The sequence below is a fragment of the Myotis daubentonii genome, chromosome 9 (genome assembly GCF_963259705.1).
Source record: "Myotis daubentonii chromosome 9, mMyoDau2.1, whole genome shotgun sequence".
Lineage (NCBI taxonomy): Eukaryota > Metazoa > Chordata > Mammalia > Chiroptera > Vespertilionidae > Myotis > Myotis daubentonii.
Window position 1 is genome coordinate 80,976,450 of NC_081848.1, and position 21,955 is coordinate 80,998,404.

Here is a 21,955-nt window from a genome sequence, read left to right on the forward strand (position 1 = left end):
ACCTTTCTTGGAAGTAACCAGGGATCCAACCCATCACACGATGCTGGTGACTTCCTGGCCCAGCGAACGGTCACGGCCTGGGCCTGGGCTGGTGCCTTGCACCGCACCCCACTCCTGGGATCAAGTCCACCAGCTTCAGTCAGGCATTCAAGGCCCTTGTCAGCCACCCTGGCACCCACACAAACTGGCCTCCCCCACCTCACCCTTGCCAGGCGTTTCCCACCGTTGCCGGTGACTTCACCTGACTAGTCCTGCTGCCGGAAGGGTCCTGCTTAGCCTCTGGGGGCCAGTTCGTGTTACCTCCCCTGGGACTCTTGGCCATGCTGCTCCCAACCGGGCAGCTCGCTGAACTCAGGAACACAGCCCTCTGGGCAGCATTTTGGAGGTTTGTCCTGACTGCCTATCGCAGGGTCTGGACAGAGGAGTGACCTACTGGCACCTGGCTCCACTCACTTTCCTTACTACCATGGGGTTCTGAGGTTTATGCGAGTCCCAGTCTGGGCTCCCCTCCCCTTCATGCTCCATGGCAGCCAGGCTCACCGTCTGCAGTGTTCAGAGTTACCAGGAAGGACTTGGAACGGGGACCTGACAGCACCATCTCTCCCAAGCGCTCTGTGTCCTCAACGCCTTGCCACCCTTGTCCCCAGCAGACCCACCCCAATCCCCTATTCCTCTCCCACTCAGCTGCCCAGCCACCACCTTCCGTCCGGGATGCATACAGTAATGCCCCCACAGGTCTCCTGGGCCACACGTCCTCAAGGCCCTGTGTCCTTACCTCTCAGCCCGTTCCTCTCACACCCCAGCTCTTCCCCACCTTGACTAGCCTCTTCTACCCGCAGCTGAACTGTCACTCCTACAGGCACCTTCCCAGCGAGAGCCCCAGCCTGAGCTCTCGCCCATGGCCCAGGTTTCCTTCAGGGAGCGTATGACACCGTGAACCTCACGCTTCCTTGCCAACAGGTTCCTGTGTGAACACCGGAAAGGAAGGGGCGTGTGTCTGTCCTCTCCCGCTGTCCTCGGGACCCAAGCCGCCGCTGAGTGGATGGGCGTGTGTGACTGAGTGGTCGTGCCCCCGAGTAAGCACTGCAGTGTGATTCTGAGCCAGCCACTGGCCGCTCTGGGCCTCGCCTTCCTCCCCCTGGTCCTCACCACCCCAGTTTTGGGGAACTGGGCAGAGTGGCCGTCGAACCTGGGAGGCGCGATCCAGCTCATCGCCACGCCTGAGCTGCCTCCTCTGCCTCCATTCACACTCGCCCAGCTGCGTCCCAGGCTTCCCTCACGCTCAGCCACCCACGCAGCACCTCCCGGCCCCACCTGCCAACCCTCCCAGTTGCCTGAGGTGGAGCAGCCAGCTTTCAGGACACCCCAGACTCCCAGGCGCACACCATGGGGGGGCTGAGGCCCTGGGCTCGATACGGGCTACTGATCGTGGCTCACCTGCTGGCTCTGGGCCTTGGGGCTGCGGTGCTCCAGGCCCTGGAGGGGCCCCCAGCACGCCGGCTCCAGGCCCAGCTCAGGGCCGAGCTGGCCACTTTCCAGGCGGAGTACGGGGCATGCTTGCCAACCGGGGCACTGGAGGAGCTGCTGGGTACCGCCCTGGCAGCCCAGGCCCATGGGATCTCCAGCCTGGGCAATGTCTCAAAGGCTGGGAACTGGGATCTGCCCTCAGCCCTGCTCTTCACCGCCAGCATCCTCACCACCACGGGTAAGGCTGCCAGGTGGCTGGGCAGAGGGGGCCTCCTAATTCCAGCGCCCCCTGGGGTCCCTGAGGGTACAACCCTTCCCCCAGCTCCAAAGTGCCAGGCAGAGCCCAGGCTCTATTAGGCCTGACATCACAGCTGGGTCTCTCCACACCAACACACCCCAACTGGTGCCTCAACTTCAGCTGCCAGGAGGGGTGTGGCCTCCCCAGCCCCACCCCAAGGCACCCTTTGAGGCCCAGGAGAGGTGCCCAAGACCCCATGGGCCCGCAGCAAGGCAGGGAACACGTTATGGGATGGATGATTGGGTGGGGGGAAATGGAGTGAGCCTCGGGCGTACAGATGGGCAGCGCCGGCTCAGGAGGGAACGTGAGGGAAGGCTCCCAGGTGAGAAGTCTTGATGAGATGTTAGCCAGGGCACAGAGATGAGGGGTGAAGGAATTCCTGGCAGAGGGAACAGGATGTGTGAAGGGCCGAAGAAATAAAGCAATGGGACACACAGCCCTGGTTTTTTTGGTTGGTGTCTTTTTTTTTTTTTTTTGTCAGCAAAGTCTCTACATATTTTTATATTTTTTAAAATATATTTTATTGATTTTTTACAGGAAGGAAGGGAGGGGGATAGAGAGTTAGAAACATTGATGAGAGAGAAACATCGATCAGCTGCCTCCTGCACACCCCCTACCGGGGATGTGCCCGCAACCAAGGTACATGCCCTTGGCCGGAATCGAACCTGGGACCATTCAGTCCGCAGGCCGACGCTCTATCCACTGAGCCAAACCGGTTAGGGCTCTACATATTTTTTTAAAATTAATCTGTTTTCCAACTTCTGTTGGAAAAATCAGAAAACCTATTTGCATTGAGCCAGAATTCCTGCAAGGCAACGTTTGGCAGCAGTGGAACAGGGCCTGGCCTTTGGGGCAGAGCACAGGCTCTCAGTGCACCCCAGGCCCCACCACTCCCTTTTGTCTCCTGGTCCCCACCATGGCCTGGCTCCTCGAGGCGTTTGAGTTTACAAGCTCTGGACTAGCTGGGCCTGTTCTCCCGCTCTCTCACCTCTCCCTGCTTTCCAGAAGCTGTCCTGGCACCGAAGGCCCTTTCTCACGCATGCTGCCTCCCTTGCAGCTCTTCCTGTGGTGCCTTGACCGGTTTCCTGCCCGTCTCCCCCACCGCATGGCAGGGCCTGAGCAGACTCAGATTCCAGCGCAAGGCCCAGCTCACAGGAGAACTCAAAACACCTTTGGGGGATGAAAGGGTGGGTGATGCCCTGCCCAGTGGGGGCAGAAGTACCTGTCAAAGGCAGAGCTGAGGATCTTAGAAAGCCAGGCTCCCTCTGGGGCAGGACAGCAATTCTCAGAATTGTCCCAGCCCCAAGAGGACTGAGGGCAGACTGTCTCTTTTAATTTTTCACTTTCCAGAAAATAAAAGAGTCCTCCAGAGAGGTTAAGGGACTTGCCCAAGGCTCTCCAGTTGATGAGGAGCAGAGCCAGAACATGGGCCCCAACGGTTCCAGCAGTTTCAGCCGCTAGAGGGCAGCCTTCCACAGGCTTGTTGGGGGAAGTGGGGACCCTAGCAGGCGTGCACACAAGGGCTCATTGCCCACTGTCTTTCTCCTGTTCAGGTTACGGCCACATGGCCCCGCTCTCAGCAGGTGGAAAGGCCTTCTGTGTGGTCTACGCGGCCCTGGGGCTGCCAGCTTCCCTAGCACTTGTGGCCACACTGCGCCACTACCTGCTGCCTCTGCTCAGCTGCCCGGTCGCCTGGGTAGCTGTCCGCTGGCAGCTGACCCCAGCCAGGGCCGCGCTGCTGCAGGCACTTGGACTGGGCCTGCTAGTGGCCGGTATCTTCGTGCTGCTGCCAGCGCTGCTGCTGTGGGGTCTGCAGGGCGACGACAGCCTGCTGGAGGCCATCTACTTCTGCTTCGGCTCACTCAGCACCATCGGCCTGGGGGACCTGCTGCCTGGTCGTGGCCGTGACCTGAATCCAGTGCTTTACCACCTTGGCCAGATCGCACTTCTCGGTGAGTTCAGCTGCCCAGGAGCACCGGGGGGAGGAGAGGAGCCTGGACTACAACTCCCATACACCACTGGGGGAGGCTGAGCCTCACAGGTGTAGGGGATTTTAGTTGGAAGAACTCAGCAGAGAATTGTGAGTGGCATCAGGTACCACGGTGGGTCCCCAGGCGAGGGGGTGGGCAGAGCGCATCATCGCTTCCCAAAAGCTGCCCTAGAACCTTTTCTCCCCAGGCTACTTGCTCCTGGGGCTCCTGGCCGTGCTGCTGGCAGTGGAGACGTTTTCGGAGCTGCCACAGGCCCGTGCCTTGGTGAAGTTCTTTGGGTCCAGTGGCCCTTTGACTGCTGAGGACCAAGGTGGCATCCTGGGTCAGGATGAACTGGCCCTCAGCACCCTGCCCCCCTCAACTGCAGCCCCAGAACAGGCCCCCGCCTGCTGACAGGTGTTCGGTGATGGAGTTAACTCCTTTCAGGTGAAAAAGCCCGAGGGGAATTCTCTAGAGATGAAGGGGAAGCATGGATGTGAGAACCTCAGAGAATAAAATGTTAACAAAAAATAAAATGGTTGCCCTAGCTGGTTTGGCTCGGTGGATAGAGCGTCAGCCTTCGGACTGAAGGGTCCCAGGTTCGATTCCAGCCAAGGGCACATGCCCCGGTGGTGGGCCCGATCCCCAATGGGGCGTGCAGGAGGCGGCCGATTCTCTCTCATCGTTGATGTTTCTATCTCTCTCTCTCCCTCTCCTTCCTCTCTGAAATCAATAAAAATATTTTTTAAAAAGAGTGAATCTTAAAAAAATAAATAAATAAAATGGTCAACAACCCCAACTCTGGTTTTGTCTTTTCTTTGGAAATGGTTGTTCCCTGCTGTGAACCCAAAGCCCCATCAACCTTGGGAGGTCCCGCCTCCATTGGCATCTGGGAACCTCAAAGCCCCCACAGCCCCGTCGAGGATCGCAGACAACCTTATCGGCCTAAGCACCAACCCCTTCCGTCCATTGAAACCCCAGCTGCCCCGAGAAAGAGTCTGGGTGGCCTTGTCCAACTTTATTGCTCACAGGGAACAGGAAGCGAGGGGCGGGCGCGGCAGTTCACAGCCACCTGCTCCCCTGGGGCTGGCCACCCGGGCCCTGCCGTCGAGGAGGGGTTCTGCGCGGCGCTCCGGGGACCCCCAGCCCCCGCGAACACGCACACACTCACACACAGACAAATAAATACGGCCCGAGGGCGCGGCACCCGCCGCTCCGGTCCTACGGACCCCAGGGCCGCCCGACCCTCCCGGGGAAGGAGCGACAGCGGCCCCTACAGGCCGCGCGCGGCAGCCGAGGGGCCGGGTCGTCGGGAGCGCACGCCGGGGCGGCGGCCGGAAAGCCGAGGACTCCGGCGGCGGCTCAGCTCAGCGCACAGCGTTCGCGCCGGCTCAGCTGCCGGCTCAGCTTGCGGCGCCGCTGCTCCAGGCCGCGCTCCAGGCGCTCGTCCTCCTCCAGGGCGCTGGGGCGGGGCGGGTGCGCGTCAGCCGCGGGGCCATGCCCGGCGCTCGGGGGTTCGCCCCGGGCTCCCAGCTCCCAGCTCCCAGCTCCCGGGCCCTCCCAGCTCCCGGGCCCTCCCAGCTCCCAGCTCCCAGCTCCCAGCTCCCGGGCCCTCCCAGCTCCCGGGCCCTCCCAGCTCCCAGCTCCCAGCTCCCAGCTCCCAGCTCCCGGGCCCTCCCAGCTCCCAGCTCCCAGCTCCCAGCTCCCGGGCCCTCCCAGCTCCCGGGCCCTCCCAGCTCCCAGCTCCCAGCTCCCAGCTCCTCCCAGCTCCCGGGCCCTCCCAGCTCCCAGCGCGCCCTGGCCCCACTCACATCCGCTCCTTGTGGTCCAAGTTCCGGACCAGCTCGTCGCGCTGGTTCACCAGCGACACCAACTCCTCCAGCAAGAGCTGCTCTCGGTGCTGCTGCGCCGCCGTTTTCAGCCAGTCTGAGGGCGGGAGGGGTGGAGGGTCAGGAGGCACCGGCCGCGGCCCTGTCCTCCACCCAGGCCCCTCCGGCCGCATCTCCCACCTTCGATGGCCAGCATGGCCCGTAGCTCCCGGCTCAGCAGCTCGAACCTCCGCTCCAAGTCCTGCTCCTCGATGCTGGGAGGCGGAGGTGCGGGTCAGGGGAAGGGGACGGGGAGAGCCACTCCCTGGCCCCCACGCACCTCACCCCCCAGTTCTCCCGAGGGCCTGGCTGAGGGCACAGCTCTCTCCTGGAGTCAGCCATCTCTTTTGTTCCAACTGTTCCCCAATTGTTGGAAGTGTATATTGTCTCCTCCCACCCCCACCCCTTTTTAATTATTGATTTGAGAGAGGGAGAAACATTAATATTGTTGTCCCACTTACATATGCATGCATTGGTTGCTTCTTGTATGTGCCCTGACCAGAGCAAACCTGCAACCTGGCCTGTGGGGATGACTTTCTAACCAGCTGAGCTACCCGGCCAGGGTGCCCCGCCCCTTTAGAAACACGAAACAGCCCTGTGTGTTGCTCAGTGGGTTAGAGCATCGCTCCCTGCACTGAATGGTGGTGGGTTCAATCCCAGCTGGGGCGCATATGGGAGGCAAACCAGTGGATATATCTCCCTCTCTCCCTTCCTCTCTCTCTCGAATCAATGAAAAAACAAACAAGCATATCCTCTGGTGAGGATTTAAAAAATAATAAAATGAAATAATAGCTCAGTGGGATTATTTGCATGAACATTACTCATAAACAGCAAATGTTAAATTAAAATTATTCTGAAAAATGATCCAAAATGCAGGACTACGAAGGCGATTGTTGCCAGAGTGGCTTCCCTGATGCCACTGGGGGAATCAGCTCAGGTCTCTCTGGGCCTCAGTTTCCCTAACTGTAAAGGAACAGGGTCAAACTAGGGCACTCAGCCCCGACCTGTCTGCACCACATTTTTCTCTCATTTGTAAAATTAGCACCAATTTAAGAGGTACACACTTTAAACAGGAAATTGGGGGAGGGGGGAATAAGATGGCTGAGCAATTTTTCAAAAAGATCTTCATAGAAGAAAGCAGTGAGTCGCTCTCATCACAGGAGCAAAGCTCCTCTGCTCTGTGGGCCGGGGGTGGCCGGGTGGGGCCTGGACAGCGCGGGGCCAGCACTCACAGCAGCTGCAGCTGGTCCTGCCTCCGGATGAGGGCGTTCTTCTTGTTGACCAGTGTGAACCACTCCTGGATCAGCACCTCCTCCTGCAGCTTGTTGGCACCTGAGCCCGGCCTGACAGTCACCAGGCCTGGCCCTGAACCGGGGGTGGGGGGGGTTGGGGGGGGCTCCCTTATGGCATCCCAGAAGCCAGAGCTGTGTGTCTCCAGCAAGCTGCTTCCCTTGCTCAGGCCTCAGCGTGCCCAGCTGTAAATGGGGACGATGAACCCAGCCTTGCCTCCCCCCAACTCCCACGGTCAGGAAGGGCTGCGGGACTGGCAGATCGGGGGGCATGTGTTGGGGAGTGGACTCTAGACGCCTGGCCCACCTGATGCCATAAGGCTCCTCAGCTGCGTCTCCACCTCAGCTGCCCGCCCATCTATCTGCCTCTGCTCCTGTTCCAGGGCCTGTAGTTCTGCACACACGTACTGACTTGTGTCCTGGAACCGTTGCTGGGGTAAAAAGGGAGGGGGAACAGGGTGGATTCAGCCCAGGCCCTGCCTAGGAAGTGCCCACTCATCAGCTCCTCCCACCTCAGCCCACCTTACCAGCCCAGCCTCTTCCCCTGGGTTTGGGGATGGCTCCTCCAATGGGGGACTGCCACCTGCAGACAGAGACCAGGCTAAGGCACCTCCAGCTGACACCTGCCCCCAAGAGGTCCCCAGTGCAGGATCAATGAGCAGCTGGAGTTGAGCTGGGTTCACCCCTTCAAAACTACTCACCAGAGGGCTGCTGTGGGGCTGGGGCTGGAGGTGGGCTGGGGGCAGGGCTCAGGCCTTCCTGTGGAGGAAGGAGACAGTGACGGCTTGGAGGGGTTCCCCAACAATCCCACCCTGGACCCAGCCAGAGCCTTACACACGGAGGGAAGGACCCGCAATTCCATACCCTGCCCATCCAGCTGTGTCTCCAGTCCTGCACGCACAGCACCCCAGCCCCTAGCTCCTCTAGGAAGAATTCTCCATCCCTAGCCCTGTGGTCCTGGCCAGTCGACTCCCACTCTCTGAGCCTCACCAACCTTGTTCCTGGGTCCTCACAGAGTATTGGTGAGTCAGGGGTGAGAGGCTGTGAAACGGCCAACTGCGGCCTCTCTTTCCATGGAGCTCCCTCTCTCTGGCCACCTCTCACTCCTGTCACCTGGTGCTGGCATCTCCATCATGGCCAGGGCCCCACACAGGGACAGAGCTGGCCTGATGTGGCCATCCTGAGCCAGCACTTCCACCCACTGACCAGAAGGGGGTGCTCTCCTGTTACCAATTTCTATGCCAGCCCCACTTCACATATCACTCAGAACAGGAAAGTTGCCTGGAACTACTCATTTCTGTTTATTTTATTTTCAAAAATATATATTTTATTGATTTCTTACAGAGAGGAATAGAGAGTTAGAAACATCGATGAGAGAGAAACATCGATCAGCTGCCTCGTGCACACTCCCCACTGGGCATGTGCTCACAACCAAGGTACACGCCCTTGACCAGAATCGAACCTGGGACCCTTGAGTCCGCAGGCCGATGCTCTGTCCATTGAGCCAAACCGGTTAGGGCTATAACCACCCATTTTAGACTGGAAGGGCAGGACTGGCCCCTGATGTGCCTGCCCCTGGCGACTCCCGGGGATAGACCCCGGGGCCCCCAACTTTCAGCTTAGCTGACAGCCAGGCTCCATGGATGGCTCCTGCTCTTGGTCACCCCACTGTCCACCCCACCCTGCACCCCTCTGAGAGGGAGCCCTAGACACCCCTTGCTCAGGTGCCATGTCTCTGGCCTGAGTCAGTGGTGGCCTCCTCACCAGCCACTACCTATGCCCTTCCTGCTGACAACCCGAAGGCCACAACTGAAGGGTCTTCCTAAAACCGCCACCTCGCCAGCCCCCAGCCTCGTTGCCAAGGCCTACCGGCAGCTGCAGCCTCAACTCCCACTACCCTGAACCCCACCCAGTCGCCACCCTCCAGCTACAGGCATGGACTTCACTTCCCCAAGTAGCTTCCTCAGCCTGGAGTCAACTTGACCTTCATGCCCGGCTCAGCTCCACCTCCTCCAGAACACCTTCGGGCTCCCAAACCGCGTTCTGCTTCCCTCTTTGACCTTCCTGCCTCCTGAAGCGCCCCCCTGAGCCCCAGGCTGGGCAGATGGCCTCCTGGGCCTCCCCCATCATAGCCCTACCCCCCACCCATCATGGCTGTTGGTTACCCATGTCTCCCTGGCCAGAAGTAGCCCCTGCAGACAGGGTGGGGCCCAGAGAATGCACTCAGAGTACACTGATTAACCTAAAACATTATTATTGTGTTATCATTAAAGCATAGCTGACATTGATTCAGCATTCATTCGCTGGGCACTATGCATGTATTAGCTCATTTAATTCTCCCAACAACCCTGAGAGGCAGGGACGACTACTATCCCCACTTCACAGATGAGGAAATGGAGGGTCAGCGATGAGGCTCATACAGAGCCTGGCCTGGGGCCCAGGGCTGTCTAATCCAAAGGTTTGTTCCCAGCTTGGCCACCGATTCGCTGCTTGCCTCTGGGCTGAACAAAACCACGGGGCCTCTGTTTGTGTTCCTGAATGTCAGATGGGAAGAAATCCCAGCCCTGTGTAACCTGGAGTTGCAGGCTCCAGAGAGACACTGAGGGAAAACACAGGTCCCGTTTTAGAAAGATCCCCGAAGTGGGTTTCAAGGCGACTCTGCAAAGAACTGTCATGCCTTTGCCTCTCATCGCCAGGAAAAGAGCACAGAGGGTCAGTGGCTTTCCCAGGGTCACACAACCAGTCACTAGTGCTGGGCCCAGCAGAAGGCACCATTTAGGAGTTCAGGCTCAGAAGCTGGGTTCACACCTGTATCAACTCCCTTCGCCTCTTTCATCCTCTCCCTGAGCCTCAGTGTTCTCACCTGCAAAATGGGAGAGTCATTCCTCCCTGGAAGGAAGGGGCATTGTGAGGAGTCAGTGAGGGCTTGTGGAGGCAGGCCAGGCACACAGCAAGAGCTCAACCACCAGGCAGGCAGAGGCAGGACGGTGGAGAAACCCCAACCTCAGCAGCCACTGAGCTTACTCACACCAGCCCTGGTGGGAATTCCAACAGTTCCTCACGTCTGGCCCAAATTCCCCTTCCTACGCCCTGATGTCTGGCCCCTGCTCCGGGAAGCCTTGCTGAACCGCGCCAGAGGCCTCCTGGCCTCCTCATGGCATGGCTTCAGCCCCACCCCAGCTGCGAGGTGCCTGACTTCATCCTACTCCAGGGCATGGGGAGTGCCCAAGGGTGAGGCCAGGCCTGACATTCCCCCGCTGCACACAGAAGCATGGGGGATGGGAGAGGCCAATGAGGAGAAGTCCTCTCCAGCTCCACTGGTCAGATATCTCCTGTGGGACAGGAGCAGGAAGAGGCCTGGCTCGGAAGGACCAGGTACTGAACTTGGGCCCAGAAGACGGTAGGATGAAGCCTCCCTTTATTTTATTTTGTAATATTTTGATTAATTTCGGAGAGGAAGGGAGAGGGAGAGAGGATCGAAACATCCATGATGAGAGAGACTCACTGATTGGCTGCCTCCTGGTCCATAGGTAGAGAGATGCTCAACCACTGAGCTATGCCCCTGGGAGGCCACTGCCATTCACAAGGCTGTGTCCAGAGGCCAGCAGACTGGCTCAGCCGGTGGCGGTGCCCTCTGACTCCTGTCCATCACATCTCCTATGAGGGCCTTTGGGCCTCCCTGTCTCTCATCATGGGCTCAGTGCTGTGCCGCTGACGCTGCCCTCAAGGCTTCTGCTCCCCAGGCTGCCTCACCACCACCTGCGGACCTGACCCGCAGTTCCCTACGCGAGACCTCAGATGTCCTGCTGCCACGTTTTTGCTTGTGCGGGCCCCTCCACTTTAGAACCACCCCTCCCATTCTCCCCCTGGGAAACCTGCCTGTCCTATCCGCCTGGCTCAAAAAAGGCTTTCCCGTTTATTCCCTCCCTTCCTTAGAACTCAGGAGCCACCCCCGGGCGGGCGGCTGAGGGCTGGAGCGGCCTGACAGGCAGGATGATGTAGTGGGCGGGCCCCAGCTGGAAGCCCATGGCCTGGACTCTGGTGGCTCTGAGTCCTTGGGCAAACCCCTCCTCTCTCTGGAACCATCTCCCCTGTAAGATCTGTAGTGACCACGTGACACCCCGCAGGCTCTGACCTGAGACCTGCAGGGGCTGAGAGTACAGGGGTGCCCAGCAGGGTCTCCAATCTCCACCCTCCCCTTATCACAGAAGAGAGGAAACTGGTCTCCAGCATCTGGAGTTAAAGACCCCAGTCAGAGAACGCTGGTGTTGGGAGGCCCTGCATGGCCCCCTTGGGTATGGAAAGCTTGCCCCCACCTTGCAAGGCAGCGATTGCTACTGGTTCCCCGGGGGCCACCTGCAGGGGAAGGAAGGCCCAGCCCACTCTAAAGGCCACATAGAGTGCTGCCCTGAGTGCTGACAGCCTGGGGCCTTCTGGGAATTTTCTTCTAGAGCCCGATTCCAGGAACGGGGTGCCAAGACTAAGAGACCGCCAGCAGGTACCTAGGCTGGCGGCCACGGCCAGGGCTCTTGCCCGCGGTCGCGTTGGGCCCGGTGGGCCTCGCTGACTCTCCGCCGGCACCGAGGTCCCTCTGATCAGAGAGTGTCCCCCCAGCCCTGCTGGGTGCCCCTCCCCCTGCCCTGAAACCCCGGCCCCCCCCCACACCTCTGCCCTGGGGCCCCTCGAGACCCGCCCCTTTGCTCCCAGGACCCACCCGGCGGGGCGGCACTCACCGCGGCCGTGGCTCCCGCGTCGGGGTCGTCTGCGGAGAAGGAGTTGCTGTTCCGCAGCCGCGAGCGCCTCTTCTTCAGCAGGTCGGCGTCCCGCACGTGGGAGAAGGAGCCGTGCGCGCGGGGCGGGGGCACCGGCCCGGCCTCCCCGTTCACCGAGGACCGCCGCAGCCGCACGCCGCCTCCCGCGCCCGGCGCCCCGGCCCCGTTCACCAGCGCCTCGGCCGCGGGCACCGACGCGCGGGCTCCGGGGCCCTCCGCCGGGGCCTCCGCAGAGCGCGCCTCCTGGGCGGCCTCGGCCCCTTGGTCCTTGGAAGCCTCCTCGGGGGCCGCCCCTTCCCCGCGGCTCGCGGCCTCCTTCGGCTCCTTGGGCTCCTCGGGCGACTCTGCCCGGTGCTCCCGCAGCCTCTGTGCCAGGCCACTGGCGTCCAGGTCGTCGGGCGGGCTGGACTGGGTGCTGGCTACGCGGTACGTGCCGGCCCGGCCACCGCCCTCCAGCTGCACCAGCTGCAGCTCCTGCCCCGTGCAGAAGGCGCGGATCTGGCACAGGTAGGTCATGACTATCAGCTTGTCCGGCACCGACAGCAGCACCATGTCCGCGGGCTCCAGCAGCCGGGACACGCCCAGGGCCGCGAAGCCATCGAAGGCCTAGGGACGGAGTGCTGGCGTCAGCGGTGGCAGCCGGGGTTCGTTGCCCAGCTACGCGGTGGCCCCACCCTGGACCGCCCGGGGTCCCCACGACCCGCATGCCAGGGTTTGCCTAGCAACGCCTTCACTCCCCTATTGGAGGAAGAGTAGCAACAGGGCAACGCTCGTGTAACCCAGCAACTGCACACGAAGGAGGGGGTTTGGAAAAACCAACTAGTGGAAATATGCTTTAAAAACCCACACAACTAAACGATGGAAAATGAACAATTTAAATTTTAAAAGACCAAAAGGATAAAAGGTGGCAGAACTTCCAAAAGCCGCGGCTGGGGCCCACCAGCCCAGATTCCTCTCCCACAGACACTGGGACCGCAAGCCTGGACCTAGGGGGCTCTAGTCTAGACCAGCGGTGCTCAACCTGTGGGTCGCGACCCCTTTGGGGGTTGAACGACCCTTTCACAGGGGTCGCCTAAGACCATCGGAAAACACATATATAATCACATATTGTTTTTGTGATTCATCACTATGCTTTACTTATGTTCAATTTGTAACAATGAAAATACGTCCTGCATATCAGATATTTACATGACGATTCATAACAGTAGCAACATGACAGTTATGAAGTAGCAACGAAAATAATTTTATGGTTGGGGGTCACCACCACATGAGGAACTGTATGAAAGGGTCGCGGCGTTGGGAAGGTTGAGAACCGCTGCTCTAGACCCTCCTTCCCGCCAGGCACTGCTCCCTCCCAGCTCACCTGCTTGTTGTTCTGCTTGATGTTGAGTGGGTCAAGGGAGGCATAGTCGCTGTGGAGAGAGCTCTGGTCAGAGGCTGGTCCACCCTGCCCTCCTGGCAGGCTCCCCACTTCATTCCCACCCCCTTTGGTGGCTCACATCTTGTCTGGGTAGAATCGGTGCAGGATGGCACAGAAAGCCAAACCGTTGCGCCAGGATGTAGTAAAGTTGGTGATCCGGACGCCACGGTAGCCAGCGGTGACCTCCTGGCACCACTCCAGTAGGGACTGGCTGGAGCTGACCAGGGCAGGCAGTGCCTGGGGACACAGGGATGGGCTTAGGGAATGTCAACATGTGCCCTCTGTCCCTTGGGCATAAAACAGCCCCAGCTCTGGGTTTGTCGGAGGCACCAGAGACCACTGGCCAGAGCCTTGGAGCCAGGCAAGAGTTTCCAGCTCTGGGGTTCTCTACCAAAGTCACCTAAGAGATCAGTGGCCCCCAGGCAAGATCAGAGGTCACAGCAGCCACACCTCAAGGTCAGCCCAGAAAAACCAGCTTAAGGTTGTCCCACTCCATGCAGCCCAGGGAAGACAGGGTGGGGGAGCCAGGATATCCTGAGAGAGGAAGGGGTGAGGGGGCTCTTTGAAGCTGAGCCCGTCCCACCTCACCCCAGTCGACCAGGTGGGTCCATGCAGAGCCGCCGTTAGCTCAGCCCCAGGTTAGTGGAAAGCACAAGACTGGGCCCTCGGCAGCCCCCATTCCCTACCTGGCTGCCGGGCAGCCTCCTGTCCTCTTCAGGCTCCTCTGGGGAAGAGGCCCCTGAGGGCCTGGGCACCCCAGCCCCTGCCCCACTGGCCGCCTGCGTCTCAATCAGGCTAGCCTCAGCTTCTCTCCCCTTCTCGGTTCCCAAGACCCCAGCCTCTGCTTCCTGGGCCTCAAAAACACCAGATTGGTTCTCCGGAGGACCTAAAACTTCCACCGCTGCTTCAGGGGCCCCCCACTCCCCAGACTTGGCCTCTGAAATCCCCAAATCCCCAGCCTCCAACTCCTGGACCCTCAACACTGCAGTCTCTGCCTCTGCTCCCTGGGACCTTAAAACTCTGTGCTTAGTAACTGGGGCCTTTAACGCCTCATACATGAAGCTCCCGCAGAGCCCGGTCCCTCCCTCCAGAACCCCAGAGCCCTTAGCGTTCTCAGCCTCCAAAGCGGGCCTTTCTGTCTGTGGAGTCCCCAGTCCCTCAGCCTCTGCCATTCCAACCTCTGGCCCTGAGTCCCCTGAATCCCCCATCTCTGTCTCCTGGGCCCCTGCTGTCTCAGTCCCCACCCCTGGGACCCCTGAACCCCCAGCTGCTACCTCCTGGGTCCCCAATATCTCAGCTTCTGCTGTCTCAGTCCCCACCCCTGGGACCCCTGAACCCCCAGCTGCTACCTCCTGGGTCCCCAATATCTCAGCTCCTGCTGTCTCAGTCCCCACCCCTGGGACCCCTGAACCCCCAGCTGCTACCTCCTGGGTCCCCAATATCTCAGCTTCTGCTGTCTCAGTCCCCACCCCTGGGACCCCTGGACCCTCTGCCTCTGCTTCGTGGACTCTTGCTACCTCAGATTCTATCTCGGGGACCCTTGAACCCTCAGCTGTTTTCTCCTGGGTCCCCAGTACCTTTGCCTTTGTTGTCTCAGCCTCAAACCCTGGAACCTCAGAACCTCCTACTTCTGTTTCCTGAGTCCCCGATGCCTCAGATTTTACTGCTGAGACCCCTGACCCTCCCACCTCTGTCTCCTTGGCCCCCAATATTGCAGGCTCTGCTATCTCAGCTTCTATTCTCAGTACCCCTGAGCCCCCTGTTATCACCTGGGCCCCCAATAGCTCAGTCTCTGCCACCCCCGTCTTTGTTCTCAGAACTCCTGTAGCCCCAGCCTCTGTTTCCTGGGTCTCCGGTTCCTCAGACTCTGCCATCCCAGCGGCTTCTGACTCAGGGACCCCTGATCTCACTGCCTCTGTCTCCTGGGTCCCCAAAACCTCTGATTCCATCATCCCCATCTCTGTTCCCGGGACGCTCAAGACCCCAGTTTCTGCCTCCCAGACCCCCAGATCCCTAGACATTGCCCCCTGGTCAGCTGTGGGTGGGGCTTCCTGGGGCCTGCTCACCTGGGGCCTGGTGCTTGCTGCTCCAACAGAGGGGCCCTGCTCCAGGCCTGTCCCCCCAACACCAGAGGCCCCGCCCCTCACCTCTGCACCCTCTCTCTCCTGGCCTGCAGCAGCCCTGGACCCCTCAGAGTCACTGAGATGCCTGGAATGCCCTGCAGGCTCTGCTGGGGGTGATGAGCTCTGGACAGTAGGAGCCTCATCCCGCGTCCTGACCCCTGTCCTCCCCTGAGAGGCCCTCAGAGGAGCCTCAGGAGTTCCCTTGAACCTTGCCTCAGACATCAACCCTGCAGCCTCTGGTCCCTTAGTGTCCACATGTCTCACCTCTGACCTCTGCTCAGCATCCACTTGACTAACTTCTGAACTCTCTTCAGCCTCCCCAGTTCTGACCTCTGACCTCTTGGTGTCCACGCCTCTGGGTCCTGACCCCTGCTCAGTGTCCACCCCACTGGCCTCTGGCCTGACCCCAATGGTGCCTTCCTCAGCCTTGACTTTCTGCCCTCCCAAAGAGTTTCTGCAGCCTCCATCCTCAACGCCTGGGCTCGGCCTGGCTCCCTGGGCCTCTGTCCCTTCCTGAGGGCTTGCCTGGGCCTGGGTCTCCCCAGCAAAACCCACTCCTGCTGGGGGAGCCCCTGAGGCTTTGGGTGCCTCATCTTTCCCTTGGGGGACTGAGGGCCAGGGGGCATCAGAGCCTTTCCGGAGCCGGGGGGCCGGGATGGGGGCCAAATCCTGGTCTGGATGTCTTGAGGACCTGAGGAGAGAGCAGGAGGGGGCGTTGGAGGAGTCATTGGCCCCCCACTCTCAGCCCCAACCCCCCTTCCCCTCCGATTGCTGGGGTGCAGGAGAGGTAGGTTGGTAGAGGGAGTGCAGCTTCCTAACTGGTCAGGGCATGGGGGTGGGGCTGGTTCCAAAGCTCACCTTGTCTCCAGTGGGGTTCCGGGGGGCCTTGGGGCTTCAGGCCCCACCTGGCCCCCGACTACAGTAGCTGGTTCTGACCCCTGGCCCCGGGAGGCCCTGGCTGGGGGCGCAGGGACACTCACAGGGGCTGGGCTGGTATCCTCAGTACTAGACGGGCTGGCAGCTGGGGAAGAAGGAAGGAGAGCGGTGCTGAGGCCTGGGCCCCATGACTGGAGGTCCAGTCCCCATCCAACCCCGGTCTAGGCCTCACCTGCCTGCCGGGGCTGTGCTCGGCCCTCCTCCTCCTCACAGAGTGTCTTCAGCTCCCGAGCGGGATCTGGGGAAGGGTTTGGAGGGGCAGGTTCAGCTCAAGGCAGAGCCCTGAAGGTCTGACCCCCTCCCTCCAACTAGAGCGCTGGGCCTACCTGGGAGCCGCCCCGGCCTGAGGGCACCGCCCCGGCCTGCGAGAAGAGACAGGCCCGAGAGTGCAGAGAAGAAGAGAGAGAACCAGGAGGACAGACAGAAAAAAAGCCTTAATAAGCTAACGGGAGGGATAAGGAAGCTGGCGACAAGCATAAGCGTGGGTGGTGAGGGTGGTGAGCGGGGACTGCAGCCCCTCTCTGTGCCTTGGGCACAGTTGTTATAGGACAAGTACAAGGTGGGGGAGGCACCCACTCAGGGGTGGAGAGGGCCAGGGGCATGGGGACCCTGGGAACACTTCCTGCAGGACTCAGCCAAGGACCCCGGCCACCACAGGACCAGGGGCCAAGTCTGGACAACCAGGGTGGCAGGGCAGGTCAGAGCTGCCTGGGCTATAGTGAGCTCCCGTCACTGGGCGTGCACATGGCAAGTGGCTTATATATGGTCTTGGTGGCAGTCCCCGTCCACGGCCATGAGCCCACCTGGCTGGGGGGCATGAGCCCGAGCCTCAGGGGCCCCTGGACCATTAGCCTCCTCCTCGTCACTCTCAGCAAAGTCGTCCAAGTTGCCCACGTCGCTAGGTTTCACGCTCATAAGGCTCGCCAGACTCTGCATGTCATCGTCCCTGGGGGTCAGAGGTCAGGAGTAAGGGTTGGGGTCGGAGATTGAAAACTAGGGCCAAGGAGGGCGGGCAGACACTCACGTGGCACGGCCCTCTCGCAGCAGCACCCCCGAGAGGGTGAGGCTCAACTCCGCATGTACCACCTTCACCGACTTGGCCTTCAGCCGCAGCCGCAGCGGAACTTGGGCAGGCACGGGCCCCGCGTGGCGGGCCAGGTCCACCTCGGCTGAGGCCAGCACCTTCCGCTGCCCCTTGGACTCCTGTGGGCCAGGGGGAGAGGCTGGGGGAATGAGTACAGTGCTGCCCCAGAGTCCCCAAGACCCCAGCCCCCAGCCCACCACAGGCACTCACATTTTCAATAACAAACGTCCACTCTTTGGCCTCATACTGGTCCACGTGGGGGTCCTGGGAAAAGCGGGCACAGGTGAGCACAGGGGCTGCTGGGGGAGGGGCGGGGCCGGGAGAAGAGCCTGTGCTCAGAAGGTGTTGGTTGGGGCCTTCCCACGTGCTGGTCCATCCCACCTGGGCTGCCCCTAGCTTCTCCTAATCCCGCTGTCTCTCCTAGAGCCGGTGGCAGGTAAATGTGACCTCCTCCAAGAAGACCTCCTGGCCACTCAGGCTGAACAGGCAGGCCCTGCTGCAATTCTTGGTCTCACCAGTCTTTCCTCTTTGGAGTGACAGCCCAGCAGGGGAGCCCTGTGGTTGCCTGGGGCTGTGATTGCCAGCCCAGTCCCTTCCATGTGGAGGGCGAGAGACTCACCCTGTACAGGGTCACGGAGATGTCCACATTCTCAGGTACCATCCACACCACGGTGCCTCGGTAAGGGTTCTGGATGCCCGGCTGCCAGCTGTGGGCCTACATTGAGCAGTCTGAGTCCTCCCCCAATCTTAACCCCCCCCTCCCCCTTTGCCCTTGTCTTCAACTTTGACCGCATCTTTCTCTCCATTCTGTGGATTCTGATCTGAACCGGAGTCCACGACCCCATCAGCCCTCACCCACTTTACCCACCCACCCCCTCACGGGCCCCACCCCTAACCTGTATCCCCAGCTAACATCTCCCCCACCTTGGAGCAGATGCGTCGGTTCCGCCGGGTCCACACCACCACCAACTTATCCGGTTGCCTGGGAGGGGTGGGGGAGAAGCGGGGGGCTGCTCAGTCAGGCTGCCCAGCTTCTCCATGTCCCCCAGGGTCTACCCTCTGCCCTCATTCCCCTCCCCCAGGAGAGGGCATGGACAGCCCTTATCTGAAGCCGCAGGGAGCAGGGTGGGGCTGCTGAGGCAGGGTGGGGCCCAGGGCAGAAGGGCAAAGGCCCCATGTAGGTCAGCGGGATCATAAAGACAGGGAGCAAGGGACCGCACACAGCAAGGACCCTGCAAGAGGCACAGCCCAGGCTGAAAGAAGTCCCTTCACTCACAATATGTGTGAAGTGCTTCTTAGGGTCAGAGCAGAGCAAAGCAGAGGCAGGACCCTTCTGGGCTCAGAACAACAAAGGTGGGGGGAGAATGCTAATCAAGAAGAAAAAGGCATTAAGCTGACTTCGTGTCGTGCCTGCACAGAGCCTCCTTAAGATTGGATGTGGGAGCAGAAGCATGAGTGGGGGAGGGATGGGCTGTGTGAGGGCTCCAGGTCAGTGCAAGGTCCAAGTTTGGGGGGAGGCCCTGAGTCAGAGTAGGGGGCAGGGGTGCGAGGTGGTCAGAGTCAGAGGGTCCACTGTTCTTAGACCCCCTTCCAGGCCCTTCTATGCCCAGTCCTTTGTCCTTTGCTGGGCCCAGGGACCCGGCCCTGCGTCCCACCTCTCAAACCCAGAGCCCTGGCCCCTAGCTCTGCAGGGCGCCTGGCTCCTGTGAGGGGCCTCAAGGAAGACCTCCAGGTTCTATCTAAGCTGAGCAGCATAAGCAGGGCAGACGCCGAGGGCAGGCAGAGGTGTGAGGAGACAGAGACAGTCAAGAGGAGAGTGTGCAGGGCCCAGTCCCGGGCACGGAGCTAACACATGCTGGGCCGTGAAGGAAGAGGGCCCCTTTGGGTCAGAGGGTCCACTGCTGCCAGCAGGGCCGGGTGGTTGAGGGCCTGTATCCAGCCCCCTGCCAGGGCATTTGAGCTCACCCAGTTCACTGCCCTCTGGAGTCTGAGCCAAGATAAACAGCTCACTTGTCAAACCCTGAGGGTGCTGAGACCTGGAGAGCTTGGGGGGCCAGGAAAGGTCACCCAGCTGACCCTAGAGGCCTCCAGCTCCTTTCCCCAACCCCAAACAGCAGGGGATGGGGCCTTCCCAGAAAGGGGAAGTGGGCAAGGGGTGCCTAGGGAGGGCGGGGCCTGGCCAAGCAGTCTGACTCAGGCTGGGCACGCCCTCCTGGGGAGCTTCGACCTGGACAGGGGCAGCTCCCTAACCTGGACTCAGAAGCCCAGGAGGCCCTGACCGCCCGCCCCCCGTGACTCACAAGCGCTGACACTGCCCACACCCTTGGCCTGCTCTCCGGGACCATGTCCAGTATCCTCTGACCTTACCCAGGGTGCCAGGGTAGAAGGTAGAAGCCAGAGGCCCGAGTTCCCTCCCGTACCAGCCCTGTGCTGTGCCACCCCAGCCAGCCCGTCTGCTCCGGGCCTCGCTGAGAGGGCTGGCCCAGGCAAGACCAGGAATATGGCAGCTACCTAAGGACCCCAAGGTCCCTTCCTGCCCCAGCAGCCCTTCCTCCTGGGAGCCTAAATTTAGCCTGGCGGGTAAGATCCCCTCAGCTGTGCCCTAATCCAGCCAAGGGAAGCTGACACCAGTGAACACATATATTTAGGGTGTGACGCAGGGGCCTAGGCAGCTGTGGAGAAGGAGATACCCCTGGGTCCTCTGGCAGCCCAGGCCAGGTCCCGCACCCCCACATGTCTCCCCCACCCCACTGCCTTGCCCTCTCCAGGCCTCCTCTTCCCCGACCCACAACCTCCCAGGCCCCTTTAAGCCACTCCCGCCTCCCTCCTCATCCCTCCCAGTGCTCAGTTTCCCCTTTTAAGGACATTGTGGAGATGAATCCAGCCTCCCAGAGCCCAGTCCGGCTGGGGGGGGGGCGGGGGATTCTCTGGCTCAACAAGTGGGCAGGGGAGGAGGGGACAGCATCCTTGTTCTGAGCTGAACTGAGGCCCATGAAGGCTTCTGCCCCAGCCTGGCTGCCGGCAGCTCCAGACTGGCCACCTTGAACCACCCCTCGGGCCCCAAACGTGAGGCCTCCCTTCCCCCCAGCCCTGAGCGCAGCTGAGGGAAGTGTGGGCGCAGACAGTCTCAGGCCGGAAGTCCTGACTCCACTCCCTCAAGGCTCGCACACCCCCAACCCCAGGGGTCCCACAAGCGGCAAGGGCCCTTCTGAGCGTCTGTGCCTGGACAGCAGGGGCCAAGCCAGGGTGGGGGCCACTGTGGTCCTGGCGCCGGGACCGGGTTGCCTCGGCTCCAAAGGCTGGATGGGGTCCCAGCCGGGGTCCCGGGCCTCCGCCCACTCACCATTTCTTGGTGCACTCCACCACCAGCTCGTGGTAACAGGCCACGAACTGGAACTTGGCGGCCCGTTTGCCCACGCGCTGCAGGCGCTTCCACACCGAGGTCATGGCCCCGCCGCCCCGCTCCTCAGAGCCCCGGCTCCCGCTGGCCCGCGACCGCTGGCCCCGCCCCGGTCCCCATGGCTCCCGGCTCCTGGCCGCGCTGCCCGCCCCGTCGGTGCGGAGGTGCCTGAGGCTCGGCCCCGGGCCGCTGTCCGGGCTGCCGCCGGTGGGTCTGGCTGAGACGCCGGGGGCGGCCGGCCGGGGAGCGTCGGTCCCCGGAGCGCCGAGCGGAGAGCGCGCCGTTTCCTGGAGCCGCACCCCCGTCGGAAGGCGGGCGGGGCTCCGGCGGCCGCGGGCGCGGGGCGGGGCGGGGCGGGACGGCCGGGCTTCCGGGGCCTTTCACCCAGACCGAGAGGGGGAGGGCGGGTCTGCAGCGCCCGCTCGTTGCGCTCCGAGGCGGTGTGGACGCGCTGGCGGGGGAGAGGGTAGCCGCACCTCGGGGCGCCTCCCTGCCCGCCCCCGGCCCCGCGGGGTCCGTACCGGTGGCCCCATTTCACAGGCGGGGAAACAGAGGCCCAGGAAAGGGAGGAGACTTGCTCAGGGTCACAGTGCGAGTCTGGACCAGAGCCAGCCGCACTCACACCGGGTGGCAGGAGGAGGAGCTAGGGACGGCCTGGTGGCTCTACCTGCGGACGGCACCCATCTGCCCGCCGGTAGGAAGCTAGTCCCAGCAGCCAGCGGAGCTGGGGGTTCAGACCGCGCACACGTGTGTGGCCCGGCAGAGCGCGCCACTGAGCCCGGCTCCCACCTGTTACACAGGAGTCATTACAGTCCCGCCTTTCACAGTGACGGAGAGGATGAAACCTTGGGAAGTTGTGTTTGTACTTGGAAACCTTACAGTTTGAGGTTTCATGGCGTAGAATCCGTTATCACTAACGGGACTGCGTGTTGACGCTCCCTCCCCCCGGGGAGTCCGCCTTGGGTGTCAGCCACTGTTCACACCTAGATTAGAGCCCTCGCGGACCCGCCCGCCCGGTATGGTAATGAGCTGCAGGTGTCAGGCCGAGTTAGAGAACTGGCCCGGCAGCACATCAGCCTGTTCCCTCCCCGCCAGCGCCCGACCTCTGCCAGGTTGGTGAGCGGACAGAGCAGCCTGGTGCTTGATAAACTCCATTTACACAGGATGCCTCATCTGCCAGGAGTACCCGCCCAGTTGTCTCCAGGAGGCAAGAAACTGGGCTTGGGTCTGCGCAACCCCAAAGCCTAAGTGAGCGACTTCCTGGTCCTGTTCTCGCTTCTTGGTCCCAGTTGTGGGGTGATGCCCAGCCGGTGTGGCTCAGTGGTTGA

At 61.4% G+C, this 21,955-nt stretch overlaps 2 protein-coding genes across 15 annotated transcripts; one reads left to right on the top strand and one right to left on the bottom strand.

Annotated features, from left to right (window-relative positions):
* The first annotated feature begins 123 nt into the window (after window positions 1-123).
* Window positions 124-4,527, top strand: KCNK7 (potassium two pore domain channel subfamily K member 7). Its single transcript, XM_059710105.1, has 3 exons — window positions 124-1,705; window positions 3,319-3,717; window positions 3,944-4,527. Exons 1-3 carry the CDS (start codon window positions 1,387-1,389, stop codon window positions 4,147-4,149), a joined length of 924 nt encoding a protein of 307 aa, XP_059566088.1. The 5' UTR covers window positions 124-1,386; the 3' UTR covers window positions 4,150-4,527.
* A 210-nt stretch (window positions 4,528-4,737) lies between these two features.
* EHBP1L1 (EH domain binding protein 1 like 1) lies at window positions 4,738-20,943 on the bottom strand. Of its 14 annotated transcripts, none has more exons than XM_059710092.1 (22): window positions 20,571-20,943; window positions 18,504-18,594; window positions 18,152-18,209; window positions 17,847-17,942; window positions 17,438-17,491; window positions 17,168-17,346; window positions 16,947-17,089; window positions 16,470-16,505; window positions 16,316-16,381; window positions 16,066-16,228; window positions 13,771-15,898; window positions 13,164-13,321; window positions 13,028-13,076; window positions 11,626-12,270; window positions 7,594-7,651; window positions 7,420-7,475; window positions 7,200-7,323; window positions 6,836-6,935; window positions 5,745-5,818; window positions 5,547-5,661; window positions 4,981-5,197; window positions 4,738-4,948 (listed from the first exon to the last, which is right to left on the bottom strand). In XM_059710092.1, exons 4-21 carry the CDS (start codon window positions 17,886-17,888, stop codon window positions 5,098-5,100), a joined length of 4,290 nt encoding a protein of 1,429 aa, XP_059566075.1. In that variant the 5' UTR covers window positions 17,889-17,942; window positions 18,152-18,209; window positions 18,504-18,594; window positions 20,571-20,943; the 3' UTR covers window positions 4,738-4,948; window positions 4,981-5,097. The 14 variants fall into 14 exon arrangements, with proteins under 14 accessions (XP_059566075.1, XP_059566077.1, XP_059566076.1 ...); XM_059710094.1 differs by lacking the exon at window positions 18,504-18,594 and having other exon boundaries at window positions 13,771-13,932; window positions 15,151-15,898; window positions 20,571-20,941; XM_059710093.1 differs by lacking the exon at window positions 18,504-18,594 and having other exon boundaries at window positions 13,771-13,938; window positions 15,151-15,898; window positions 20,571-20,941.
* Between the last annotated feature and the right edge of the window lie 1,012 nt (window positions 20,944-21,955).

Bases quoted from the DNA above. Each gene is read 5' to 3' on its own strand.
- KCNK7 (XM_059710105.1), top strand. From the start codon at position 1,387: ATGGGGGGGCTGAGGCCCTGGGCTCGATACGGGCTACTGATCGTGGCT. The intron at 1,706-3,318 runs GTAAGGCTGCCA...TCTCCTGTTCAG, and splicing joins CAGCATCCTCACCACCACGG to GTTACGGCCACATGGCCCCG. The intron at 3,718-3,943 runs GTGAGTTCAGCT...TTTTCTCCCCAG, and splicing joins TGGCCAGATCGCACTTCTCG to GCTACTTGCTCCTGGGGCTC.
- EHBP1L1 (XM_059710087.1), bottom strand. From the start codon at position 20,674: ATGACCTCGGTGTGGAAGCGCCTGCAGCGCGTGGGCAAACGGGCCGCC. The intron at 16,506-16,946 runs GTGGGCTCATGG...CTCTTCTCGCAG, and splicing joins GGCTCATGCCCCCCAGCCAG to GCCGGGGCGGTGCCCTCAGG. The intron at 5,662-5,744 runs GTGGGAGATGCG...TCCCGCCCTCAG, and splicing joins GGCCATGCTGGCCATCGAAG to ACTGGCTGAAAACGGCGGCG.